This window comes from Bactrocera tryoni, chromosome 1 (assembly GCF_016617805.1).
Source record: "Bactrocera tryoni isolate S06 chromosome 1, CSIRO_BtryS06_freeze2, whole genome shotgun sequence".
NCBI lineage: Eukaryota > Metazoa > Arthropoda > Insecta > Diptera > Tephritidae > Bactrocera > Bactrocera tryoni.
The window spans coordinates 90,319,152-90,345,777 of NC_052499.1; the positions used below are offsets into that span (position 1 = coordinate 90,319,152).

General features: G+C 35.5%; 1 protein-coding gene across 4 annotated transcripts in view; it reads left to right on the forward strand.

The window, feature by feature from the left end:
* Nucleotides 1-26,588, forward strand: part of LOC120781628 (leucine-rich repeat serine/threonine-protein kinase 1) — a 48,879-nt gene extending 22,291 nt beyond the window's left edge. For 2 of the 4 annotated variants that reach the window (XM_040113882.1, XM_040113949.1), the window contains 18 exons: nucleotides 73-361; nucleotides 1,103-1,416; nucleotides 1,476-1,923; nucleotides 1,975-2,489; nucleotides 2,549-2,666; nucleotides 3,664-3,845; nucleotides 13,454-13,939; nucleotides 14,002-14,125; nucleotides 14,187-14,426; nucleotides 16,062-16,736; nucleotides 21,976-22,386; nucleotides 22,477-22,847; nucleotides 24,398-24,554; nucleotides 24,615-24,933; nucleotides 24,992-25,268; nucleotides 25,330-25,572; nucleotides 25,640-26,072; nucleotides 26,235-26,588. In XM_040113882.1, coding sequence (XP_039969816.1) covers nucleotides 73-361; nucleotides 1,103-1,416; nucleotides 1,476-1,923; nucleotides 1,975-2,489; nucleotides 2,549-2,666; nucleotides 3,664-3,845; nucleotides 13,454-13,939; nucleotides 14,002-14,125; nucleotides 14,187-14,426; nucleotides 16,062-16,736; nucleotides 21,976-22,386; nucleotides 22,477-22,847; nucleotides 24,398-24,554; nucleotides 24,615-24,933; nucleotides 24,992-25,268; nucleotides 25,330-25,572; nucleotides 25,640-26,072; nucleotides 26,235-26,453 — 5,821 coding nt within the window. In that variant the 3' untranslated portion in view covers nucleotides 26,454-26,588. The remainder of the gene's footprint in view (nucleotides 1-72; nucleotides 362-1,102; nucleotides 1,417-1,475; nucleotides 1,924-1,974; nucleotides 2,490-2,548; nucleotides 2,667-3,663; nucleotides 3,846-13,453; nucleotides 13,940-14,001; nucleotides 14,126-14,186; nucleotides 14,427-16,061; nucleotides 16,737-21,975; nucleotides 22,387-22,476; nucleotides 22,848-24,397; nucleotides 24,555-24,614; nucleotides 24,934-24,991; nucleotides 25,269-25,329; nucleotides 25,573-25,639; nucleotides 26,073-26,234) is intronic. The other 2 variants (XM_040113995.1, XM_040114033.1) reach the window with 2 other exon arrangements.
* The last annotated feature ends 38 nt before the right edge of the window (nucleotides 26,589-26,626 follow it).

Below are 26,626 nucleotides of genomic sequence, written 5' to 3' on the forward strand. Positions count from 1 at the left end.
TTTGAATGTTCATAAAAGTATTCACCCGGGATAAACTAATGATATTTAATTTATATTGTGTCTATTTAACAGATATTTAAATATTGCTCAGAATAAAATTTCCAGCTTACCTTCGACTGAGCAATCACCTAATACCGCTAAATATTCCTACAATTGTCCTGTACTTGAGGAGCTCTTCATGCAAGATAATCGATTAGTAACAATACCTACCGAAATATTTCACTTGCCATCACTTACGATTTTAGATATTTCAAATAACAAGCTACAAGAAATGCCTTTTGATATGTGGAAAGCGCCAAAGTTGCGTGAATTGAATATAGCTTTTAATTTGCTCCGGGATTTGCCTGTGCCTCCAATGCAGGTAAGAATATATGTACATATATGTTTTATTACTATTGCAATGTGTTCTACGGAGCAACACCTAAATTAATCGAGATAAATATTGGGTATTTACATACATATTAATATATTAATATTAAAATGATCAGCAGCGGGAGGGGATTACTTTGAAGGAAATGAAATGGAAAAAATTCAATTTGATCACAGTAGTATATAACTCAATCATCAATGATTATATCGAAAAACATTTGCCTAGAAATTGTCGAGATCAAGACATACACCCCATTTTATTGTCCCTCCGATGTGAGGTATCTTAATGCAATTAAATAGCTATATACCTTTATTTTATTGAACATGGTGTTATTTGGCATAACAAATGTATGATATGGTTGTTGTTATAGCGGCTCAAAATATTCCTGAAGAAATTTGAAGGAATGGTGGTGATTCACAGTCCTTGGGCGGATAAAAATCAGGGTTCCGGTTACTTAAACTCATCTGTCGTGGGACGGTATGATATCGGTTTAAACATTTCCCTGCTCTCGTTCACCTACTAGAATTTTTTTCGTCTCCTTACCTTTTACTTATATTTATAGGATATATTGATCCGGGTTCATAAGACATTTGCAAAATTTTTGTAATAAAATTACCAGATACCTGGACATGTTTTACACTTTTTTTGCTACAAATTGCGAAAGTATATAGTGTCCGGCTGCAGCCGAACTTAGCCCTATCTTACTTGTTATTTATTTAAGTTTAATTTTAGCAGGCTCTAAAATCTCATCTCAGCTTAGAAAAGTTGCAAACAGATTCATTTCTTAATGCTGATCCTACAAATGCTTATAATTCTAATAAACAACGACAACTAGATTTTCATCAACTTATACATCGTAACATTTGGGCTAATTCGTTAGAAATAACTGATAATGAAATGAAGTGGAATAAATCCAAACAGGAGGAGGGATTTTCAAAGTTAAATAGCTTAAATATAGCTAACAATCTTTTCACCAGCATACCGGTAGCACTACCCTGTTTGGCGGCCAATTTAACTCGACTTAATATGTCATATAACAGCTTGAGGTAAATACATAAATTTGATAAAGATATATTTGCCGTTATTATCTTCTTATTTATCATAGATCAATGGGTCATGTTACAAGCTATCCATCAACCCTTAAACAATTGGATTTAAGTCATAATGAAATTTCTTGTTGGCCAAGTTTACCACGAATCACCAATGATTCCGATCCGCATTTGTTATGTTATAGTTTTATAGATCAACATATTGCCGGGTCCGCTGACGATTCAAATGCATATGTTAAACCGGTACTTAGTGGTAAAACTACTACGTTTCGTAGTACAGTACTTAAAAGTGTTTGTCAACATCGCCGGCATTTAAAACTTGAGTCTTTGCGCACCTTAATATTAGCTGATAACCTTCTGACACGTATACAGCTATCTACTGATGATGTCACTACACTATTCAATGAATCTGACGATGCAGATTGGAGTGTTGTGGGTGTAACCAAATCTAAATTGATTTTTCCAAATTTATCTATGCTGGATATAAGCAATAATTGCCTCAAGGTAAGTTTCGTTTTAATTAATTGCATAAAATGCATTACATATTTTCAACAGGAAATTCCTACTTCACTGCACGAGTTAAATAGTCTTAGTGTTCTGAACATAAGTGGCAATGTGAATATTACCGATCTTCCACCGCATCTCGGCCTTCTTTCGCGTTTGTGGAATTTAAACACACGTGGTTGTTTGCTTCAAGAGCCTCTAAAATCTATGATTGAAAGTAAAAAGTATAAAACAATGGATATTATTGGTTATTTAAAGTCAATTTATGAAAATTCGGTTATTTACGCTCGTATGAAGTTAATGGTAGTAGGCGTACAAGGTATTGGAAAAACAACACTATTAGATCTGCTGAGACAGGGTGGTGGAACACAGAAAACACGTGCTTCAGAAAATCATTGGACTAAACGTATGGGCCATAGGCGTAATACGTCTAAATTAAATAATAAGGGCAATATTTCGACGGTTGGCGTTGATATTGGGACTTGGATATGTGAAAAGCGCAAGAAAGCACCGGGTTCACATGGACCAGTAATATTTCGAACTTGGGATTTCGGCGGACAAAAAGAGTGGGTATATTTATTGAAATAATGGAATATAATCATAACATATTTGGATGGATTCAAAGGTATTATGCAACACATCAGTATTTTTTGTCGAAACGCAGTTTGTATTTAGTACTTTGGAAGATAACTGATGGACACAAAGGACTTTCAGAAATTCTTCAATGGTTAGGAAACATACAGGTACATAAAAAATTACATTTAATTATCGATTACACTTTATTAATTGTGATACCTATGTAATTTGGAGCTTTTGTGCTGATACTATATGCATTGAGAAATATATTAATAATGTCAATGGGAAATCCAAATTATCCAAAGCGAAAGCTATCAAAATTTACTGTCATCCATTGTTTTTTATTTCACTATCTTATACATATTTCATTTGGAGTGATTACAACATTTTGCTTTATATCCAAGATATTTTTATTAAAATCAACTTAACACAAATGAGGGTCTACATACGATTTCACTATTATTTATTATCGAATGCTATAGGGCTAACAAATATTCTCTAGAAAGGCGGAACTGACTGGGGTATATCGTAATCATCAATTTTTGGCACCAAACTACAATGTATTCATGGTAAAATGTTCAGCTTATTTTAGCCAACATACATAGCATAAAATCACCAGACATTTGAAAATATAATGTTTTCGTTTTAAAGTTTTATAGCTAGCAATCAAATTTTATGTCTATTATACCGATATCACTAAGCAACATGTAACTGGGAGGATGTATATAAATATAATATTTCGAGCGGATAGGTATGTCCCGACAGTAAGGGGTAAAATCACTGCGGTCGATATCGACATCGACGGAAATGCACTGTGTTCTGCAGTATGAAGTCTAGGCTTTAATATAGGGCTATCTATACGTGTTTTCGGCTCATAAATTCCACTATCTTCTCGATCTTACTCTGGAGTCCTTTGTAGTTAAATTGAAGGAGTTGTGTTCTTCACGGATGTCTAGGTGTGATCTTGGGAGTAAGGGAGTGGCGTCTAGGCGCTTTAGAACTTGAAAACCGCGGGGCCGGTTGTCGCACTTTTGGTTTTATTTGGCGACGTCACTGTAGGGTACTCATTTACACGCATTTACATAATATATATTTATATTGGTTTATTCCAGTACTTATTTTTTTCACTTCAACTGTGTTGAAATTAATTGTTCGTTTTTACAGGCTCGCGCACCAAATTCAGCCGTAATTATTGTAGGTACACATTTCGACGCCGTGGGTGAAACTTTTTCCGCACAACAAGCAGAGGAATTACAGCAAATTATACGTGAAAAATTTATTGCTATACCAGATGCAGAAAAAATCGGACTGCCTCGTGTAATTGACTCAATAGAAATTAGCTGCCGGTGAGTAAATAAACTGCTAAAATTAAACTATATCTTTAAAAATACTTAAGACGATTGTAAAGATTTATTTTTGTTGAACCCCAATCAATTTACGTATGTAGATGTACAGTTACGTGAAAAATAAAAAAGACAGGGATGCATAAAAACAAAACATTAAAATTGTAGTAAGTCATAAAAATTTCCGCCAGTTAACGGCATTTTTTTATCACTCCTTATTTAAGAAAACAGATTCTGTTAGACAAATGCAAAGTATTTGCACACATTTCGTTAATAGCCATTATGTTGTTAACAAAGTCCGCAAGCAGTTGTGCGAATTAATAAAGACAGCGTGCTATTTAAAAACAAGTAAGGAAAGTTCGGCTGTCACCGAACATTTTATACTCTCGCATGATAAAGTGATAATCGAGTTTTCATTATCCGTCATTTACATATTTTTCAAATACCGTATTTGTGTAAAGTTTTATTCCGCTATCATCATTGTTTCCTAATGTATATATTATACAGAGAAGGCATCAGATATTGGAAGAAGGCGTGGTTGTGAATCGATTTCACCCATATTTCGTACATTTCATCAGGGTGTTAAGAAAATATTATATACCGAATTTCATTGAAATCAGTCTAGTAGTTCCTGAGATGTGGTTTTTGGTCCATAAGTGGGCGACGCCACGCCCATTTTCAATTTAAAAAAAAGCCTGGGTGCAGCTTCCTTCAGCCATTTCTTTCGTAAAATTTAGTGTTTCTGACGTTTTTTGTTAGTCGGTTAACTCACTTTTAGTGATTTTCAACATAACCTTTGTATGGGAGGTGGGCGTGGTTATTATCCGATTTCTTCCATTTTTGAACTGTATATGGAAATGCCTAAAGGAAACGACTCTATAGAGTTTGGTTGTCATAGCTAGTAGTTTCCGAGATGTATACAAAAAGCTTCGTAGGGGGCGGGGCCACGCCCACTTTTCCAAAAAAATTACGTCCAAATATGCCCCTCGCTAATGGGACGGACAGACAGACATCCGGATTTCAACTCTACTCGTCACCCTAATCACTTTGGTATATATAACCCTATATTTGACTCTTTTAGTTTTAGGACTTACAAACAACCGTTATGTGAACAAAACTATAATACTCTCCTTAGCAACTTTGTTGCGAGAGTATAAAAAGCAGAGATAAGGCAAAAATAATACTTTTAGTTTTAATCTCAATCAATTAAACCTGGTTTTTCTTCTTATTGCATCGATATGGGAAAGGATAAGCACTGCCGAAAACTCAGAAACATATTAAATATTTAGTGAAATTTGTACAGAAAGTTAGCGAATTTACTGAATGCTTCCAAAACACTGGTTGAACAAGCAGTAAAATGGGTTTCCCAGATTGAAACATGCGGTAGGAAGTCAAAAATAGCATTGCTCGTAAAAAAAAAAATATAGTTTGCTGTGTTAAGAAAAATCCAATTATGTATGTCATCAAAACTTATAAAATATGATTTGAATATTGATGTTGACCCCGCAAAGTATTTATAAAAGAAAATCTGAAGAGCCGAAGCACGAGAAAAGGGCCTATGTTGTCAAAAAGGACCGTACAACAAAATCTTAAGTTTGCTAAAGGACATGTTCTTTGGCCTAAATAACAATGACATAGCATTTTCGGGTTTGACGAAACAAAGGTTGAGGTATTCATTATGTAAAAAGACCGAATAATGCAGCCTATAACTACAAGAATTTATGCTATGGAACGCTAGAGACAATATGCCACTTTGGTGGATATTTATGCGGGATAACGACCCTAAAAACACGGCTAAGTGTACAAAAGATTGGTTTAGGGTCAATAATGGAGTGGCCACCGCAGTCCCCGGATCTAAAATCCATTGAAAATTTTGTGGAATACAGTGAAAGCGTCGTTAAGAGAAAAGTGACCAAGTAATACTGAAGAGCTTTTTCAACTTATTAAAAATTCATGCAATGCAACTCCGGTTTTTGTCTGCCTAAACCTAGTTGACTCTATGCCGAAGCGGTGTCGATAAGTAATCATGGATTTTCAAGAAAATATTAAACTACTTAGAAATTATTATTATCACAATTGAATGAAAACTAGTTACTTTTTTTATTTAGTATGGTATTTTTTATAGTAAACTACGAAGTGTCCTAATTTTTTTCACATGTTAATATCATAAATTTGAAAACAAATGCAAATAAAATACAAGAGTTTGCAAAATATGGGTAAAATTTAAAAAACAAAATGTTTTTTAGTTTGTTCTCAATTAATTTGATTAGTTAAATGCCGTTGATTCCTCCACATTTCTGGATAAACATTAATTTCATTAACTGTAGACCACCGTCCTTATTTTTTTCACATAACTGTATATATTAAAACGAAAAATTTTTTCGAAACAAGAAATGACATTGATCAAACATATTTTTTTTCTAAATAAAAACAAAAAATTCAAGTTATCCTTTATTCCGTCCACTGGTTTTTAATGTTATTCTCCGTGATTTTCATAAGTTTTCCAATTATTTTCGGCATGGATTGAATTATGATGAAACTTGAACATGTTCCTAATCATAAGAAGTTTTGTAGGTGGGTGTAATCGGACCATTGCCACGTTCTCAAATCGCTACTAATCGAAAACTTATAATTTGTCATAACTAAGTCACAAATTAAAATACTGTAAGATAATATAACGAATCGCATTAACGAGCACTTGTGGTTAGAAAATCTTCAAAAAGAAGACATGGTCCCGTCTCGGTATAAGTTTAATGTATATTTTTTTTATTCTATTTCAGCTATATGACCCAAATTTGCACAGGACAAATATTTTCAACTTTTCTTAGGACCTTGTGAAAACCTGACGCAACTCTTTACCGAAATATAGGTCAATCTGTCAGACATGTACATGTTATTAAAATTTTTAGAGAGTATCCTTCTGTGTCTTTATGACAAAAATGAGTTGAATAGGTCAAAATTTCCCTTAGCCCCCTTCTTGTCAAAAATAATTGACTATAAAACATTTCCAATACTTCTTTATTAAGAAAAACAAGAAAAACCTTCACAGGTGCATTTCATTTAGTAACTATGTGTTCAGTTTGTATGGAAGCTACATATATGCTATAGTAATCCGATGTGAACAATTTTTTCGGAGATTACATTGTTGCCTTAGAAAATAATTTATACCAAATTTCGTGAATATAACAATAACTCACACCGAATTCCGTGAAGATACGTTGTCAAATGTGAAAGTTTTCTATACAAGAACTTGATTCCGATCGTTCAGTTTGTATGGCAACTATATGTTATAGTGGTCTGATATCGGCAGTTCCGCCAAATGAGCAGCTTCTTGAAGAGAAAATGACGTTTGCAAACGATATCTTAAAAACTGAGGGACTAGTTCGTATATATACAGACAGACAGACGGAAATGGCTAAATCGACTCAGCTCAACATGCTGATCATTTATATATATACTTTATAGGGTCTCCGACGCTTCCTTCTGGGTGTTACAAACTTCGTGACAAACTTAATATACCGTGTTCAGGGTATAAAAATAGAAAATGTATTGACACTTCAAAGGTATTACAGAAACAAATAAGTGAATTATTGAAAATACAACTTAACTATACGTGAACTTTATTTAGCCGCATTACAAAAATTAGAAGGTTTACACAAAAGTTTCACGATTTTTGCGCTTTTACTTGGCAAATTCTGGCTGGGATCGAGGCAATTAATGTTGTTGTCATCGTCCATGCCTCTGAACCGTATAGCAGGACGGGAATAATGAGTGACTTATAGAGTTTGGTTTTTGTTTGTCGAGATAGGACTTTACTTCTTAATTGCTTACTCAGTCCGAAGTAGCACCTGTTGGCAAGAGTTATTCTGCGTTGGATTTACCGGCTGACATTGTTGGCGGTGTTGATACTGGTTCCAAGACAGACGAAATTATCTACGACTTCAAAGTTATGACAGTCAACAGTGACGTAAGAGCCAAGTCGCGAGTGCGACGACTGTTTGTTTGATGGCAGGAGATATTTTATCTTGACCTCGTTCACTGCCAGACCCATTTGCTTTGCTTCCTTATCCAGTTTGGATAAAGCAGAACTAACGACGCGGATGTTGGGGTCAATGATATCAATTTGATTGGCATACGCCAGTAGCTGTACACTCTTATAAAAGATTGTACCTGCTCGATTAAGTTCTGCAGCTCGAATTATTTTCTCCAGCAGCAGATTGAAGTCGCACGATAGGGAGTCGCTTTGTATGAAACCTCGTTTGGTATCGAACGGCTCGGAGAGGTCTTTCCGATCCTGACGGAGCTTTTGGTGTTGTGCAACGTCAATTGACACAGCCGTATTAGTTTTGCGAGGATACCAAATTCAGACATCGCGGCACAAAGGCAGCTCCTTTTCGTGCTGTCGAAAGCAGCTTTGAAATCGACGAAGAGGTGGTGTGTGTCGATTCTCCTTTCACGGGTCTTTTCCAAGATTTGGCGCATGGTGAATATCTGGTCGGTTGTTGATTTGCCAGGTCTAAAGCCACACTGATAGGGTCCAATCAGTTTGTTGACGGTGGGCTTTAATCTTTCACACAATACGCTCAATAGAACCTTATACGTGATGTTTAGGAGACTTATCTCCCACGGTAGTTGGTTGGTAGATTGTGGGGTCTCCCTTTTTGTGGAGTTGGGCATGCTTTCGTCCGACCATATTTTACAAAGAGGCTCTATTGTCATCGATTGGTGAATCGGGTTCGCCTTCTCCTGGCGTTATACTTTCACTGGTTTCGGTTGCAGCTGTATGTAAGGAGTTTGAAATGCCGAACAGTTCCCTTATACCAAGTTGTTGACGAGTGCTTTCAGAGAGCAGGAGTGCAAGTCGAGTAGAAAATCGTTCGGCTGTCTGTTGTGATTAAGGCTTCTCGACGTCGAACCTTCCTTGTGCTCGTGCGTTTTTTGGTGCATAGAGGCGGGTGCGAATAATGGCTGCAACAAGATAGTGGTCCGAGTCGATGTTAGGACCTCGGAGCGTACGCACGTTTAGAACACCGGAGATATGTTTTCCGTCTATCACAACATGATCGATCTGGTTGGTGGTTTTTCGATCCGGAGACAGCCAGGTAGATTGATGTATTTTCTTGTGCTGGAATCCAGTACTACAGGTAACCATATTTCGGGCCCCGGCGAAGTCGATCAGCCTCAACCCATTTGGGGACGTTTCATCGTGGAGGCTGAATTTACCGACCGTAGTGCCAAAGATACCTTCTTTGCCCACCCTGGCGTTAAAATCGCCAAGCACGATTTTGATATCATGGCGGGGGCAGCGCTCATAGAAGGCATATTTAGTCACATCGTCCTTCTCTTCCGTCGGGGCGTAGGCGCAAATCAGCGATATGTTAAAGATCTTCGCTTTGATGCGGATTGTGGCTAGACGTTCATCCACCGGGGTGAATGACAGTACTTGGCGACGGAGTTTCTCTCCCACCTCGAATCCCACACCAAATTTGCGCTCCTTTATATGGCCACTGTAGTAAATGCCACAAGGACCTACTCGCCTCAGTTCTTGTCCCGTTCATCGCATTTCTTGGACGGCGGAGATGTCAGCCTTCACTCTAACGAGGACAACAACTAAAATACACTACAATCCAGATTTTTTATCTTTAAATTCCCACAGATCAGAGGTATTTTATGGCATCGCTTTGACTTTAGACGCTATAGCTCTTGTCAGTTATCCAAAAAATGCGAATTTGGTGGAAAAATCAGGCTTAGATACCTCGCCGGTGTGAGTTTCGACTTTGTTGCTCTGGGCACTTTTGTAGAGTGAACAATCCTGAGAAACATGCGTCTAAAGTCAAAGCGATGCAACAAATACATGCGGGAGCTGTAGCACATGAAAATTTTCATTAGCTCTGCTGTGCTACCGCTCCCAATTTTCTGCTACCGCTGAGCCAGAGCATAGCGCAGAATTTAATTTTTTGCTCCCACTCCAGCTATAGTTTTTTACCTAATAAAACTCGGAGCAGAGTAGAGCACATATTTTACATTGTTATGCTAAGGCTATGCTGTGGCTCCCGACAAAGTGAGACCGGTAGCAAGAGTAAAATGAAATGCTACGAGAGTAGCGTAGTTTTTCAAACGCTGGTAAAATGTACCTATAAAACTAGGCGAGTCTAAGACCTGTAATTAATAAAATACTAAATTTATTTGTAATCTACTTACGATTTTGTCAAATAATGAATGCTGAATTCTTCGCAACATCTTTTATTATTCAGTTTTTCCACTCCTGAAAATATTTTCCCTGCTTTGATTATTGCAAATAGTTCGGTTACCCCGGAACCTAGCCCTTCCTTACATTTTTGAAAACTCTTTTTTTGTAATAATAATTTTCATTGCACTATTCTCGCAACATGCTGTTACAGAGTATAATAGTTTTGTTCAACTAACAGTGGTTTGGACGACTATTTGTATGTTTTATTGAAACATTTTCTATTTTTAATTGCTAAAATTTACATTAGTTTTTTAAATAATTTTTATTTGAATACTAGCTCACCCCGCAGCCGTTGTCCTGCTTGAAATTATGTGTTTTGAAATGAAGAGAAAGCTGAATTTGGCATTTAATTTTTTTTCAATGTAACGCAGCTTGATAAACAACATTTTTTGTTCCGTTCCGATGTACAGAAAAGATGGTTTTCCAACTCGTGAGCACGCCACGTATATCTAACCGTGTGAAAAACATAGAATTTCCAAATTTATGCCACACACTATGCGACTATCCTTGTATCCTGTTAATTGTCATCTCGAATGCAATTTTCACTGGAAACGGAATACGTTTGAATTGAAATGGCAAATTGTTAGAACTCAAAGGAATTCTTAGAATCAAGCATTCTGCCCCCTTGTATTCGATAGCGCAGATTGCAAAACATAATAACTACAGTTCCAACTTTGAGACGTAAATGATGCGGTGGCATACCAAGCCTGTCCAAAGAATTTAGAAATTCCACTGGATAATTCACGGCGTCGTCTTCATTGTCAAGACGATCGATCGATTTGTATGAGCGCAAGTTTGCCGTAATTTGACTTTGAATCTTCCAGTTTAAGTCAACAACATCGGTATTTTTGGCAGCTAACATTGCGCGTGCATCTTTCGATAAGTTCATCTTTCGTTAATTGATAAAGGGAAGATGGAATTGATATGATTTGTCGAAATGTTTATAGCGAAAAGTGTGCGAACTTCATTTTCATTCCAGTGATTAACATGTTCCAGCAATTGTAATTGCTGGCTTACTTCTCCAAAACTTGCACACACCGTACCATTCACAGTACGCAAAGACTCAAATAAAGTTGAACCGCGTACATTTATCAATAGCAACCGAAGGTAGAAACAATCGTCATTGTTCGGATGGATTGTGGAAATTTGTCCTAATGCCTTAGTTGATAACACACCTGGATGTCCATCTACTGGTTGGCCTTGCTTTCTGCGCAACTATTTCTTTGACGATGCAACCCAGGTATAATATCAAGGTATTTCCGAATAGAGCAATGTTCTCGCAAACGGATCACTGACGAAAGTTGAGAAAAAACTCGTAAATGTTAATTTTGTTGCTGGCGGTGTTTCCACTGGCTGTACTGTATTCTCTGTGTTGAAATACACTCTCCAAATTAACTGCGAGGCGCACAACAGTCGGAAAACGTTCATGAATTGCAAAAATAAATATCCTACAAAGCGCTTTATTGCAGTTCACGTATCGACCGTATCGTTCAAGGCCTATAACCGCCATGTTGCTTCCTCTGGTGACGTAGTACGTGAATATAGTACGATCCGCGTGTTGTCAACTTCGATATTCACTATTCGACGCCGATAGAAGGGGTATCCATCATTTCTAGTTGGTGTTTCCGAAAGAAAAGCTCGTGGATCGTGTTTGATGCATTTATTGTCAGGCATGGAAACTGAAGTGGGATTATGGTATCTGCAAGGCCCATGAACCATATTGATTTTCATTACTTTGTATAATACTGGATCTTTCTCTGCATCAGGATTTTCAGCAAAAATGATTTCATCAATTTAATCTGGTGTAACCACCATCCAAAAAGGAAGGTGTGCGTGCGACAAACCTCTCTTTTGCCACTCAACAGAGTACATCTAGCATCTAACAGCACCACATGTACGTTGCTTCAAGATAAAGTCCATCAAACATCATCTGTTGTTTGAAAAGTCGTGCTGTGACATCGTGACGATCGCTTCCTGATTGACCGCGATCCATAATTCCGCACGTATGTATGTCTTGCCTTGCCTTGCCTTGGGTTGCCATACGTTGGTGGCAAAAAGAACGCCGACCGATATTAGGGCGACCTCTTCGCAATTGATCACTTTGTGTGAAACACGCGTAAAGTTTTCACTGAATAATTTCAGTAATTTTCCTGTTAATAGCCGGAATAAAAAAGCAAGCGACCGAAATTGAACTATTCAAATAATTTACAAATCAAAATATTGAAAAACAAAACAATCAAAAATTTAAAAAAAATTGTATTGAAAAAAGTTACTTTTTGGAATCATGCAATTCTCCGACAAAATTGCTAAAGAGAGTATTATAGTTTTGTTCACATAACGGTTGTTTGTAAGTCCTAAAACTAAAAGAGTCAGATATAGGGTTATATAGACCAAAGTGATCAGGGTGACGAGTAGAGTTGAAATCCGGATGTCTGTCTGTCCGTCCGTCCGTGCAAGCTGTAACTTGAGTAAAAATTGAGATATGATGAAACTTGGTACACGTATTTCTTGGCTCCATAAGAAGGTTAAGTTCGAAGATGGGCCCACTGCCACGCCCACAAAATGGCGAAAACCGAGAACCTATAAAGTGTCATAACTAAGCCATAAATAAAGATATTAAAGTGAAATTTGGCACAAAGGATCGCATTACGGAGGGGCATATTTGGACGTAATTTTTTTGGAAAAGTGGGCGTGGCCCCGTCCTCTACTAAGTTTTTTGTACATATCTCGGAAACTACTATAGCTATGTCAACCAAACTCTATAGAGTCGTTTCCTTCAGGCATTTCCATATACAGTTCAAAAATGGAAGAAATCGGATAACAAACGCGCCCATCTCCCATACAAAGGTTATGTTGAAAATCACTAAAAGTGCGTTAACCGACTAATAAAAAACGTCAGAAACACTAAATATTACGGAAGAAGTGGCAGAAGGAAGCTGCACCCAGACTTTTTTTAAAAATTGAAAATGGGCGTGGCGCCGCCCACTTATGGACCAAAAACCATATCTCAGGAACTACTAGACCGATTTCAATGAAATTTGGTATATAATATTTTCTTAACACCCTGATGACATGTACGAAATATGGGTGAAATCGGTTCACAACCACGCCTTCTTCCAATATAAAGCTATTTTGAATTCCATCTTATGCCTTATCTGTATAATATACTATATACATTAGGAACCAATGATGATAGCGGAATAAAACTTTACACAAATACGGTATTTGAAAAATATGTAAATGACGGATAATGAAATCTCGATTGTCACTTTATCATGCGAGAGTATAAAATGTTCGGTGACACCCGAACTTAGCGCTTCCTTACTTGTTTTATATATTACTTCTTTGACCTTATAAATAGAACAATGCATAACGTACGTCTATTGGCGAATATCATTTACGATACCGCCTTTATGCTGCGTTCACCTGGGTCTAAAGAGGCGCTATTGTTGCAAAAGGTGCCTGCCACTTACATTGCTCTGGAAGACATAGTAAATGTTATTGCTGGTAATTTACGCTCAGCTGGCGTTGATCCTGTGCTTGATGCTGAAGAATATCGTAAACTTGTCACGGAGGAAATGCGCTTACATAATTATAAAAGCTTCCGTGATTCGGCCGAACTTAATCAAGCAACAATGTTTTTGCATGATAATGGAGTTATTTTACATTACGATGACGCAACACTACGTGATTACTACTTCCTCGATCCACAATGGTTATGTGATATGCTAGCCCATGTCGTGACAGTACGAGAAATTAATCCTTTTGCTCGGACCGGCATTATGAATATGGACGATTTGGGATTGCTGTTCCGTAGCGATAAAAGCCAGAGTAAGGAAAACCGAAGGTATGCAAAATTTTGTAGTCTAAAAAAACAAAAATACTTAATTTTTTGTATTAAATTTCTAGTTATATCGTAAGTCTGTTGAATAAATTTGAAGTTGCATTAACGTGGGATTCACGCACATTGTTGATACCATCATTATTACCTCATCATGAAGAATGTACAGCTAATGAGGGTACCACCGTTAAAGTAAAAAAGAAAAAATCAAATAAAAGGAATAAATATTTAAACTAATTCTGAATATATTAAGGTTTTCCAACGATCGCGTACTCGGAACTTGAATAAAGCATGTTCAAATAAAATAAATGTGAATAGTCTAACATTCAAGTTACACTCATTAAATAATCTCTTTGGTTGCGATGTGGGACTACGACGCATTCTTTTAATGACATATTTTCCTTCAGGATTTTGGTCTCGCATTCTCACCAGATTGTTGGCCGACGAGCAAATTACGGAGGCTATAAAATCCATGTATTTGCCTGAAAATGACGTAAGTCTATTAACATTTTTTGAAATATTTGTACATATTATATTTGTATATCCTTGAGACGAGTATGACGAACATGTTGCTAAGGATTGTTGTTGAATGCTGCTATATATATATGTATATATATATCAGTGGTTGCAAAATTATTATATATATTTATGTTCACGTTGACGAGACCAGTTGAAATCCGCATATCTGTCTGTATGTCCATCAGTCCGTCTGTCTGTGCAAATTGTAACTTGAGTAAAAATTTAGATATCGTAATGAAACTTGGTAAGGTGCCGAAACGAAGCACTAAATTAAGATATTCAACTGTAATTCGGCACAGTGCGGACTAAATATTTTGAAAAAAAGGTCATGGCCGGCACTCTAGTTCGTTTTATGTACATATATCATAAGCTACTTAAGCTACAAAACCAAAGTCAGTAAAAATTCCTATCGACAATGTATGAAATGGGAATATGGGTTCACTCCCCATATAATGGCACTCTTAAAAACTACCAAAAGTGCGATAAATTAATAACTGCATATGACAGGAACATAAAATTTTTCACCCAAGATGGTATGAGAGGGCTCTATAGAATTCAGGGGAAAAATTGGACGATGGCATCACCTAATCTTAGGTGAAATCACATATCGCCCGACCGACAATGCGAAAATGGGCGAAATGGGACTACAAACACGCCTAGTTCCAATATAATACAATTTTCAATTCCATTTGATTATTTCACTTTCTCTGCACAAATCAAGAAGCAATTAATATAACGGGAATAAAACTTTGCACGTATAATGAATCAAAGTATGCCAACTCTAACAATTGTCAAAGTCATATCGGCCAAGATGTGAGTAATCTCAATGAAAATGAGAGACGTGTTCATTTATAACAGCATATCTGTGTGCCAAAAACTTAACCAAGCTCCTATATTACAAACATCGGGAATTTCGAACATACGGTTGTGTTTACTCGATATGATTGGTGATATTTTTTGTGAGGTACTTTGTGGTATTGGTAAAAAAAAATAAAATTGGGTCCCTACCTCCATATGCTTCACATACTGATTTTCTTATTTTAATAAACTTTATAAAGAATAAGTTGGTCAATGTGTGAGTTGTATATTAAAAAAATCCCTAAAAATACGTTTTCAAGTATACCGGAACAATGTTCGAATTAATGCAATCAGCCTGTCCCTTTCTCTGCCCCCAAAACAAACATATAATGATATCTGTTTTTCCACCTGGCTTTGAACCGTTCAAGTTGGTCAAAATGTAATATTTTAATAAAACTAAATGAACAAGTTTTCTTAAAAATTTTGTGGTTCAACGCTGAATTAGAATGGAATTGGTATATACCTTGTTCAAAATATCCTCTAAATTAGAAATAGTCTCTTCGGTTAAGTTGATATCACATGTTTGTAATTTATTCACGATTTTTTCGAATAATGAATATTGAATTCTATCGCAAGTTTTTAATATAAAGTTTTACCAGCACCTGACGATATTTCCTGGGATTTGATTCTTGCAAGTTGCATGAGTATAAAATGTTCGGTTGCACCCGAGCTTAGCCCTTTTTTACTTGTTTACTATTATTATATAAATTAGCTAATTAGTAAAATAATATGTATTTATTTTTTAATTTAGAAAAGCTTGGAATTCGATTTACGCACCTCAGTGGAGCTAGATGCTAAATGGACTTTATGGCAAACTGGCGTTTCTTTGTACATAGGAGCAATTTTACTTTTTAAAATATGGGAGGTACCATTTCCTTCCACTGCTACAACTCATTTATTTCGAAATCCTACAAATCGTTTTAAACTCAAATTAGATGGTTTGTGGGGCGATGTAAATTTATCGTCTTCAAGTATATTGGAGTTATATTTTCCACTATTTAATATTGATGTTTACAAGCAAACATCATCTGACGATACAGTATTAGTTACACAAATTGAACCAAATATGTCAGTGGTTGCAAAATTATTGGCGCTTGTTGTAGATCATATAGACTTATTACTTGAAGATTGGTATCCAGCGCTAGGAACACGATTTGTTCATACATCAGAAGGACGATTTCTAATTACTCGCCTCGCTTTATGTCCAAAATGCTTACAAAAACTAGTGAGTGATAACAGTGGACAAGCCAATTATGCTGTTAATTGTAGTGGGAGTGGTGGTGTTTCTGTAGAGAGTTATAATGCCAACAAAAATAAGTTTTGTAATCAACGTATTCTGAAATTGAATGAAAGTTCTGATGAAAGTAGAATGAATTTGTTCTCACCATATGTTAATTCTACAGAGCGGTGTGAACGAGCATCAGAAGTGAGTTTTTTTCTAATTGATATGTTCTTTATATGATGTTTTTAATCCCTGAACAGAGTATATAATTTTGCGCCTACGCAAGTAAACTTGCTTGCTGTGGTCATTTTGCGTATTAATCTTAAAATGCTTTGTTTGTCATTTGATACGTTGCCAAATGAGCTTTGGAAAGCGTGACGAGTTGAATCAATCTAGACCTATCCGTCTGTCCGTCTTTTTTATTTGACAAGATATCTTTAACAGGTACAAAGTCCCACAACCAATGTTCAAAATATAATTGATGCCAATTTCTACATACACCAGATTTACAATTTAAAATATCTGCTCCATTGCAGAATCACCGTTGAGGAACCACATAAGAGAAATGGTCCAGTACAATGTAGAGTTTGCCAAGAGTAAGGACACACGAAAGCTTATTGCACCCTACGCAGTGTCTGTGTGGGTGTGGTGATCTGCATCCTACTTCAAAATTTACTGTTAAAAAAGAAGATTTAAATAATAAATGTAGTAATTGTGGGAGAAATCACACTGTAAACTACAGGCGTTGCCCTGTATATAAAAACTTAAAAAGGAAATTGTCTGTAGGAATTCAAGCACGTTGTAACCAGATGTTACAAACACCCCGTAATGAAATTATAGCAATCTCAGATAAAAGTTCAAATCCTATTACTTTTACTAATAATACTATGCAAGGAAGCTATGCATCGTAGTGGAAGGCAACACTGTACAAATGCAACTGCCGCAAAATCTTCCAAATGGAGGCACTGAAACTATGATTTTAAATCTTAGACAGTGTATGACACAATGTATGTCTACCATGCAAAACATGATCCAAGATTTAATAAAATCACAAAATCAAATGTTGCAAAATTTATTAAGTAAGAAATGAGCGTACAAAATATCTGTATATAATCTCTTGCTACATCACAGTTACAAGCTACAACAATATCCCTAAAAAAATCGGGGTTGTCACGTAAACCTTACGGCTATATACTGTCCACCTCGTTTTAAAATTACAGATAGCGAATTTAAAGACTTTTTTGGAACGGTAGGTCAAAGATTTCTGGCATGTGGAGATTACAATGCAAAACACACGTACTGGGGCTCACATCTTTTAATCCGAAAGGACGGCGGCTGTACTACACTATTATGAGTAAGCATAATAGCCGACATACTGGCCCAGTGATAGAAAAAAAATACCAGACTTAATAGATTTTGCTGTTGTCAAAAATATAGATAGATCGATTATGACAGCTGATACATGTACAGACTTATCATCTGATCATTCTCCTGTACTAATCATCTCATGATATCTGAGTTAACGGTTTCTTTAACTTCTCATAAAACTAACTGGTGGAAGTATAGAAAATATATCAGCAGCCACAACAATATTGATTGAGTATAAGAGAATTTAATGACGTAATAACTAATGCAGCTATATTGGCAACACTAAAAAGGAAACAATAAACCAATTGGTTTTAGAAAGATCACCAATAATGAATAAAAAAAACTTGTAAATAATAAAAGGCGAGCTAGACGTGAATGACAGTTAAGTCGCTCCCCTTCAACTCTGCTTCAACTGAAAGCTGTAAGTTAAAAAAAGCTCTTAAATGCGAGGAAGAACATAACACTGAAAATTATATAAAGTAACTGTGTCCAGATTCTAGCAAGCAAAACTCCCTTTGGAAAGCTCAAAAGTCTTTAAAACCACCAGTAGATTCCAACATGCCTCTAAGATAGTTGAATGGTAATTGGCCACGTAGTGATGAGGAAAAGGCAAATTGATTTGCAAATCACCTAGAAAAGGTATTTCAACCTAATTGCCCAAAGAACAACTTTGAGTTGTCAACTTTGCCCACTACCGCTAACGGGTCGTTTGTGTCTATTAGAACTTCTACTTCTGAAGTTACTGGAATCATAAAAGAGCTAAACCCGAAAAAGGCATTAGGACGCGATAAAATTACTTCAAAACTGCTAATTGAGTTACCAAATGTTGCTATAACGGTGCTCTCCTTGCTCTTCAATGCAATCCTTGGTTTCGGAGACGTCCAATTTCGCAGAAAAATTCGCAAATCATTATGATAGATAAACCCGGAAAAGACTTAACACAACCGTCTTCCTACAGACCAATAAGTCTCTTACCCTGCATTTCAAAAATATTTGAAAAAGTGTTAGTATCAAAGATGACTCCTTTCTTCCACAAAAGAAAAATAATATAATACCAACGCACCAATTCGGTTTGGTGCTAAACATGGCACTGTAGAGCAAGTAAATAGAATTACCAATAAAATCAGGAAAGCATGCGAGCATAGGGAGTACTGTTCAGCTATTTTTGTAGATTTAGCTCAGGCGTTCGATAAAGTATGGCATGAAGGCCTTTTATGGAAAATCAAAAACGTTTTACCTTCCGAATTGCATCTTTGGAGTCATATTTAAGAAACAGGAAATTAAATGTTAAAGTAGCAGACTTCATATCAGAAGAATAAGCAATAATGGCTGGTGTACCTCAGGGTAGCATGTAAGGCCCGCCTGGATCGAAGGCTCATGTGGCGAAAACATATAGCGAATAAACCAACTTGCATGAAGTTAAGTGCAGCAAATTTAAATTGGCTTTTAAAGAAAAAAAATATATATCTTCAAAAGATTTGGCAAAGCGACACACTAGCTGCTTTCAAACTGACCGATCAAAATCAAAATAAAGATTTCATAAACGATTTTTTCTTATTTAGTAACCTTAATTAGACATACAGTGTCGAACAAAACATATTGGACTCATACCTATGAGTTACATTATCATCTCCTATTCTCTATTATCATTTTAAATATAAAAAAATCACCATGATTTGAAGAATAACTATTTATTTTATGAAAACATACAAAACCTTAGAAATTATTTGATTCCATGCCATTTTATATGAAAAAAAATTAAACATATTCAATATTCAGTGCGACAAAACATATTGGAATAATGATTGTTATATAATATTTTATATCAATCATTATTTTTAATTACTATTCTATTTTTTGGTTCGTGAACTCTTCTCATTCCGTCTGAATATCTTTAATTTTGATTCATCAGAGAAAAATATTATTTTGCATTGTTTCGCTGACCAGTTGATATATTCCCGAGCAAATTGTAATCGGTTTATTTGATTTTTTTCTTGATATAAAAGGCTTTTTAACTGCCCAATAACTTGTTAGCCCACCTGCACACGCTCTTCGTTGTACAGTACTGCTACTAACTTTCAAATTTAAGGCTTTAACCACGCTCGCTACCGACTTATCTGGAATTTTTTTTAATTCTCTAAGTATTTTTGAATCGTTTTGTCGTTTTGTAGCTTTGGGTCATCCTCCACGGAGGTGAGATGGTCACAGATTTACTGTCTCTAAATTTATTTGAAATAAAGCTCGCTGTTGATTTATTGATACAAAATTTTTTACAAATGTTTTTTTTTTTTGATAATTCATTCTTGTAGGCTTTAATTGTTTTAATTGAAATGAATTTTTGTTTCCAGCCATGGCCACTTTTTGTTATTAATTTCTTCGTAATTAGTAGAATTTAAATCGCGTCACTACTTTTTATGTAAAGACACTTGGTTCCAGCCATGGCCACTTTTTGTTATTAATTTCTTCGTCATTAGTAGAATTTAAATCGCGTCACGACTTTTTATGTAAAGACACTTGGTTAAACTAAAATGTTGCTGATTCTTTATGTCGTTGTTCAATTGCAAGAAATGAGAGAATGCAAAGTCGTCAGAAAATAACGGGATTTTCGACCTTTATTACGAAAAACTGCGACTAGTCCAATATATTTGGTCGCAGTCAATATTGGGTACTTGTAATTTCGGGTGTATAACGTAATGCCGACAATGAAAATTTCGAAAATTTGAAATCCCGACAGTCAAAATACCGACGAGTCAAAACACCGACAAATCAAAACACCAACAAATAAGAACATCGACAAATCAAGAATTAGAATTTAGAATTTCGATATTTTACTAAATAAATAATATGTCTTTATATTTAAATACTTTTTTTATATCCAAAATTGTAATTTAGAGTATAAGACATGTTTTTAGCATTCATAGCCATCAGTCCAATATGTTTTGTCCGACACTGTATATGTCTATATCAAACATTGTGGCCAAAGTAGCCAAACGTTTTAAATTGAATGCACATCATGGGTCTGTTACGTTTTCATATTTAGTTATATATACATATGTTCATATAGACGCTAAAAGAAATGTACCTGTGAAGGGTATTATATCTTCGGTACAGCCGAAGATAATGTTTTTTTTTTTTTTGTAATTACACTATTCAACAAAATTTTAACTTTTTTTGCCACATAAAAACTCATATGAAAGTTTGAAACCCGCTAAACAATAATATGTGAATGACACGTCAGGTTTTCTTGTGACATTAAAACATATATGTATTTTCTTAGAAAGCACAAACATTTCCAGATGTGTTCTTCCTGATCATTCAGTTTTTCTTCAAAGCTCTTATGTTTTTATCAGTTGCCATATTTATGGACTTGCAAATATTCCCTGTTTAATTTTTGCCTCGCAGAGTTTGGGTAATTTATCTTTTAGATTTAATAATCTTTTTGGAGGTTTTGTCACAGACGAGTTGGCACTATGTAAGAGTTGGCCGAAGACAAGTTTGGACACTTTAATTGGACTTGGTTGTAGTGCCTTTTGTTTGAGTCAAACGAAAATAATAACCACTTACATAATTTTTTTTGGTTCGGGCCAAATCTTTGGTATAGTAAATGGTTTATGTCTGGGTTTTAGTTTAGTCCAACCTATTAGCAGTCTAACATATGTTACACAACATTTCTGTAGTGGAACCCAGTATTAATCGTGATTCCTAACAGGAAGTCGAAAATATTCTAAATTGCACTGTTCAATTACCGACGTGAGATTACGACGCTAAGATTTAAAAGTTAATTCTTCAAATACATGTGTAACAAACGTTTGCATTACGGATGTTAGTCGAATGCAATATTTATACAGCCGTATAAAAGAAGTTATTTAAAAAATGCACGTATATGAGGTTCAATGAATATGTAGCTGTCACAAAAAAAACTGGACGCGATTGAAACAAAATTATTATAATTATTGTTGAGGGTACAGCAACATAAACTAAAATCATTAGAAAGTTTGTGTGGCAAAAACGGTTTTGACTAGTGTTATCGGAGTTTCCAGTAATTTAATGCACTATATAACTTGAATATTTCAAGGATTCTCTTTACCATTCGGATGCCGATTCAGGCGTGGGACCTGATTCTACATGTTCCTCTCGGAACACATCTATTGACGGGCATCCTATTTATAATCTACAGGAAGGAACAAGTGTCTGTTATTGTTGGATGGTGGAGGAATGTATTCTTTCCGTATATAATGAGACAAAGATTGTTTGCCCCGTTCACTTGGATATGCAAATAAATTGGTTGGCTCCCGATGTAGTATTTGCCGATATACCCGAACGATACAGCATAAATTCGGATGATATTATTAAAGGTACTCTTCTAGGCCGCGGGGCATTCGGTTTTGTATTCAAAGCAACTTGCAAATTAAAAGCTGCACGAAACTTTAAAGCTGTAGCTATGAAAATGTTACAGCCGGTACCACCAGGACCCAGGGCCAAAGAGGTTATTTCTTTTTATTAATATATAATATGTACATTTTGCAAAGCAGTTCGAATACATTTTTTTGATAATTATCAATTGTTTTGTTTTCAGAGCGCTTTAATGGCATACAAAATTGCTTTGGGAAAATGGGATCGTGATCCCCTTCAACATTCTTGCAAGGCTTACTGTACGGCACGACAAGAATTAGCTGTGCTTCTTACTTTAAAACATCAAAATATTGTTCCCTTGGTGGGTATTTGCATAAGGCCTTTGGCTTTAGTGTTAGAGCTTGCCCCAATGGGTGGTCTTGACTTGATTTTACGGCAGTACCGACGAAGAGGTGCACACGTTGGACCGCACACGTTCCAGATATTGGTTTTGCAAGCTGCACGTGCCATTGAATATTTGCACAGACGACGCATAATTTATCGTGATTTAAAGTCAGAAAATGTGCTTGTTTGGGATTTCCCAGATCCACATAGGTAAGCTGATAGAAAAACGAATTAAAAATAAACTCTTGGTTTAGAGACATTGTTATTCAAGGAAGCCGCAAAGGTTCGTTCTGTAATTCAATTTCTGTCTATTGATCATGTCCATATCCCTATAACCATGTCCATCCTCCATTGGGCCATGACAAGAATAACAAAAAATTAAATTATGGCTTTTAATTTTTGTAACTATGCCAATTGCACTGAAAACGAGTTACAGAGAGTATTAGAAGAAAATAAAAAAAAAACGGATAACTATATTTGGAAACTACAAGGAATAATAGAATAGACAGAAATTACTCGATCTATCCTAGATTACCATTTGCTAAGCAAACGAATGAAAATGCAAATGAATAAATTAATGTTAGCCATTTTCATCTTTTTCAACGTCTGAGACTCTTTAAATTATGTATATATACAACTATGGGCACATAAACATTTCGTGCATTTACTAAAATTATTTATTAAAGTAATATACTGCTAAGGTATTTCGTTATAATTCGTTTTATGTTCACCGTTCTCAATGCTGATTTCGAGTGAACACAGATAGCTTTGCAGAAGTAGTAGTTTTCGTTGTGTTGTCGAAAAATAACTAATTAAAGGTATTTCAACGTAAGAAATATTATAAAATGGCATCCGGAAATCATACTACGATAGTAAATATACGTAGTTCATAGTAATTTAGTGTAGTGTAGCGAATAATTTAGAATATCTATGTAAAAGGGCAAAAAGTGGCCGAAATTGCTAAACTATACAACACAATGAAGTCATGTGTGACGAACCTCCATATGTTGGTCAAAGGCAGGATTCGAAAACCAGGATCACGCAAACCGGATGCGCGTATGGATGCTACTGTGGAAAAATGGTCAAAAATTATTAATTTAAATCATCGCGGCTGGTAGCAGCGGATATTAAGGAATTATTGTGCTTAAAAATATTTGATAGACTTATCAAAAGTCAAACGTCATCAGGAAAAAAACCACTCTTAAAAAAATTTTTCAAATATTGCTTTTAGAAAGAAGTCATCAAGGACGGGCGGAACCAAACATTTTTATACTCTTGAAACCTATTGCTACAGAGTATAATAGTAAAACTAATCGAGATAGAAATATATACATACATACATATATATAAATGGTTAGGATGATGAGAAAAGTTGAAATCCGGGTGACTGTCTGTCTGTCCTTCCGTCCGTGCAAGCGTGCCGACTTCTAATGAGTTTAATGTACATATCTCCTAAACTACTAAAGCTGAAACAACAAACACTCAGCTGAAATACTATAATCCCTCCTACCGACAGTGTGAATGCCGGAGACATTAAATTTTACCGCCGAGATGTTTTTATGGGAGCCGGTGTGAAAATTGGACGATCGACCGTCCACTTTTTGGTGAAATCATATATGTACATGTCTCGGAACCAGATCAAATAGTTATCATACTAACTGAACGATCAAAATCACGTTCTTTTGTGGAAAGTTCTCTATATGTGAAGTACTAACTTTTTTGCAACCGAAGATAACATTTTTTTTTAATCCTATTAATAGTGAAGACACACCGCGGAATACTGTTCATATAAAGATTGCTGACTATGGTATTAGCCGTCAAACAGCGCCAAATGGATCGAAGGGTTTCGGAGGTACTGAGGGTTTTATGGCACCTGAAATTATACGTTACAATGGTGAAGAGGAGTATACTGAAAAGGTGGAGTTTGATTACAATCATATTTTGAAAACAATTCAAAATTGTTAAATTTTGCTGCAGGTCGATTGCTTTTCATTTGGAATGTTTATTTACGAGATTATTAGCTTGCGTCAACCTTTTGAAGGCTACGAGTCCATAAAGGAATGCATACTGGAAGGTAGTCGTCCACCTCTTACTCAGCGGGAAACGCAATTTCCCTCGTATTGTCTTGATCTTATGGTTCTATGTTGGGATGAATTGCCAAAAAAACGTCCATCAGCTAGTCAAATTGTATCAATACTTAGTGCTCCTGAGTGTATACATTTGTTGGATACAATATCCCTACCTCACAACGAAAAGGTGGTTTGCGGTATTTTTAATGACTTTGCAACAAATGAGGGTTTGTAATTCTTTAAATTTATTCATAATCGTATTTAGAATTTTTCGCTTTGACACAGATGGAACAACAGGTTTTGAGATTTGGCTTCCTTCCTACAATTCACGTATCGACATTGTAGATGTTTTACCATCTGGTAATTTTCTACAGGGCAGTACCATATTTTGCGTGGATCATATCCAAATGGATAATTCCCCTCGTTCAGATTTAAGCAATAGCTCAAAGAGTAGTCGTTCACGTTCCAATTCACGTCAGCATAAAATTAATATGATTTCTTGTTGTATTATTGAAGATTGTGTTTGGATCGGTGATACGATAGGAAATATACATTCTTACAGGTATGATTTACATGACACTGGACTCACATCCACCTAATAAAATAAATTTGTTTTTTTCCAGTATCAAAAGCTATGCGCACACTTTTACTTACATGTTGGATCCAGTTATTAAGTCTCCAGTTATAAGTCTGGTATATCTTCGTAACATTGAACGCGTCGCTATTGGTTTACACAATGGTCGCGTTTTTTTAGTAGACTCTACGAAAATACCAACAAATTGTGCATTTGCTGAAGGTACATTCGTACTTACTGAAATTTGTTCCGGTCTTATATTACATAGTGCATGTTCCGTGATTATTGATAAGTAAGTTATTGTCGAAATGCACGCGTACCTAGATGACACTAATTAGTATTGTCTTCTTAATTTTCAGTGAATATGAACTTTGGTGTGGTGAAATGGCCGGTAAAATTAATGTATTTCCGCTGAACAAGAGCGGGGTTTGTGGGCATCAGTCATTATGCCACAGCGATGAACCTAATATTATTGAAGATGTAAAAGTCGCACGTATGTTCGCAACAGATGATTTTGTATTTTCTTGTCTTTATCCTGGTTTTATTGTATACCAATGGAATGTATATAATAAACGAATCGAAAATAAACTAGATTGCTCTAAACTCTTGCCTTGCTCGGAATCTTTGAAGAGCATAGCGATCGATGAGCATTTAAGTTTGGTTAAATGTCAGATATCAGCATTGGCTTCCCATAGTAATGAATTGTATATCGGAACAACGTGGGGTTGTCTGATAATCACCGAATTGAATACGCTGAGGCCGATTACCGTTTTTCGTCCATATGAAAACGAGGTAGTTTAAATTAACAATCAATTAATTAATTTGTAATTTGAAATTAGTTTTTTATAAATAACTTAAGATTTCAAAATATACATATGTATATAAATATACATATATTCTGATTTAGTATATTACAGATATTTTTATGTATATATATTTATTTATTAATTGCAGATAAAAAGTATTATTACTGTGCCTCATCCAAATTTCCCATTAATAGCAACTATTGGTCGGCGCTATCGTTCTTTGATCGCACGGTTTATGGATATAGACAACTCTCAGGAAGGAATCAAGGCTACAATTTATGAACAAGGAGGTGAAGTACGTTCGTCATATCGGGATATTGATAACCATATTCATGTTATGTTGTGGAGAACAAACAACTGGGCATAGTTAAAAACTTAGTCAATATTATTAATTTTTGATAACATACTCACATAATTCCACAAAAACTCGAATATCTTTACTATATACATATATTTCTTTTATACTCATCTCGGTATACACATTGTAATACCCAGATGTAATATTTAGAAAATTATTTAGGTTTTTAGTTATTTATTGTT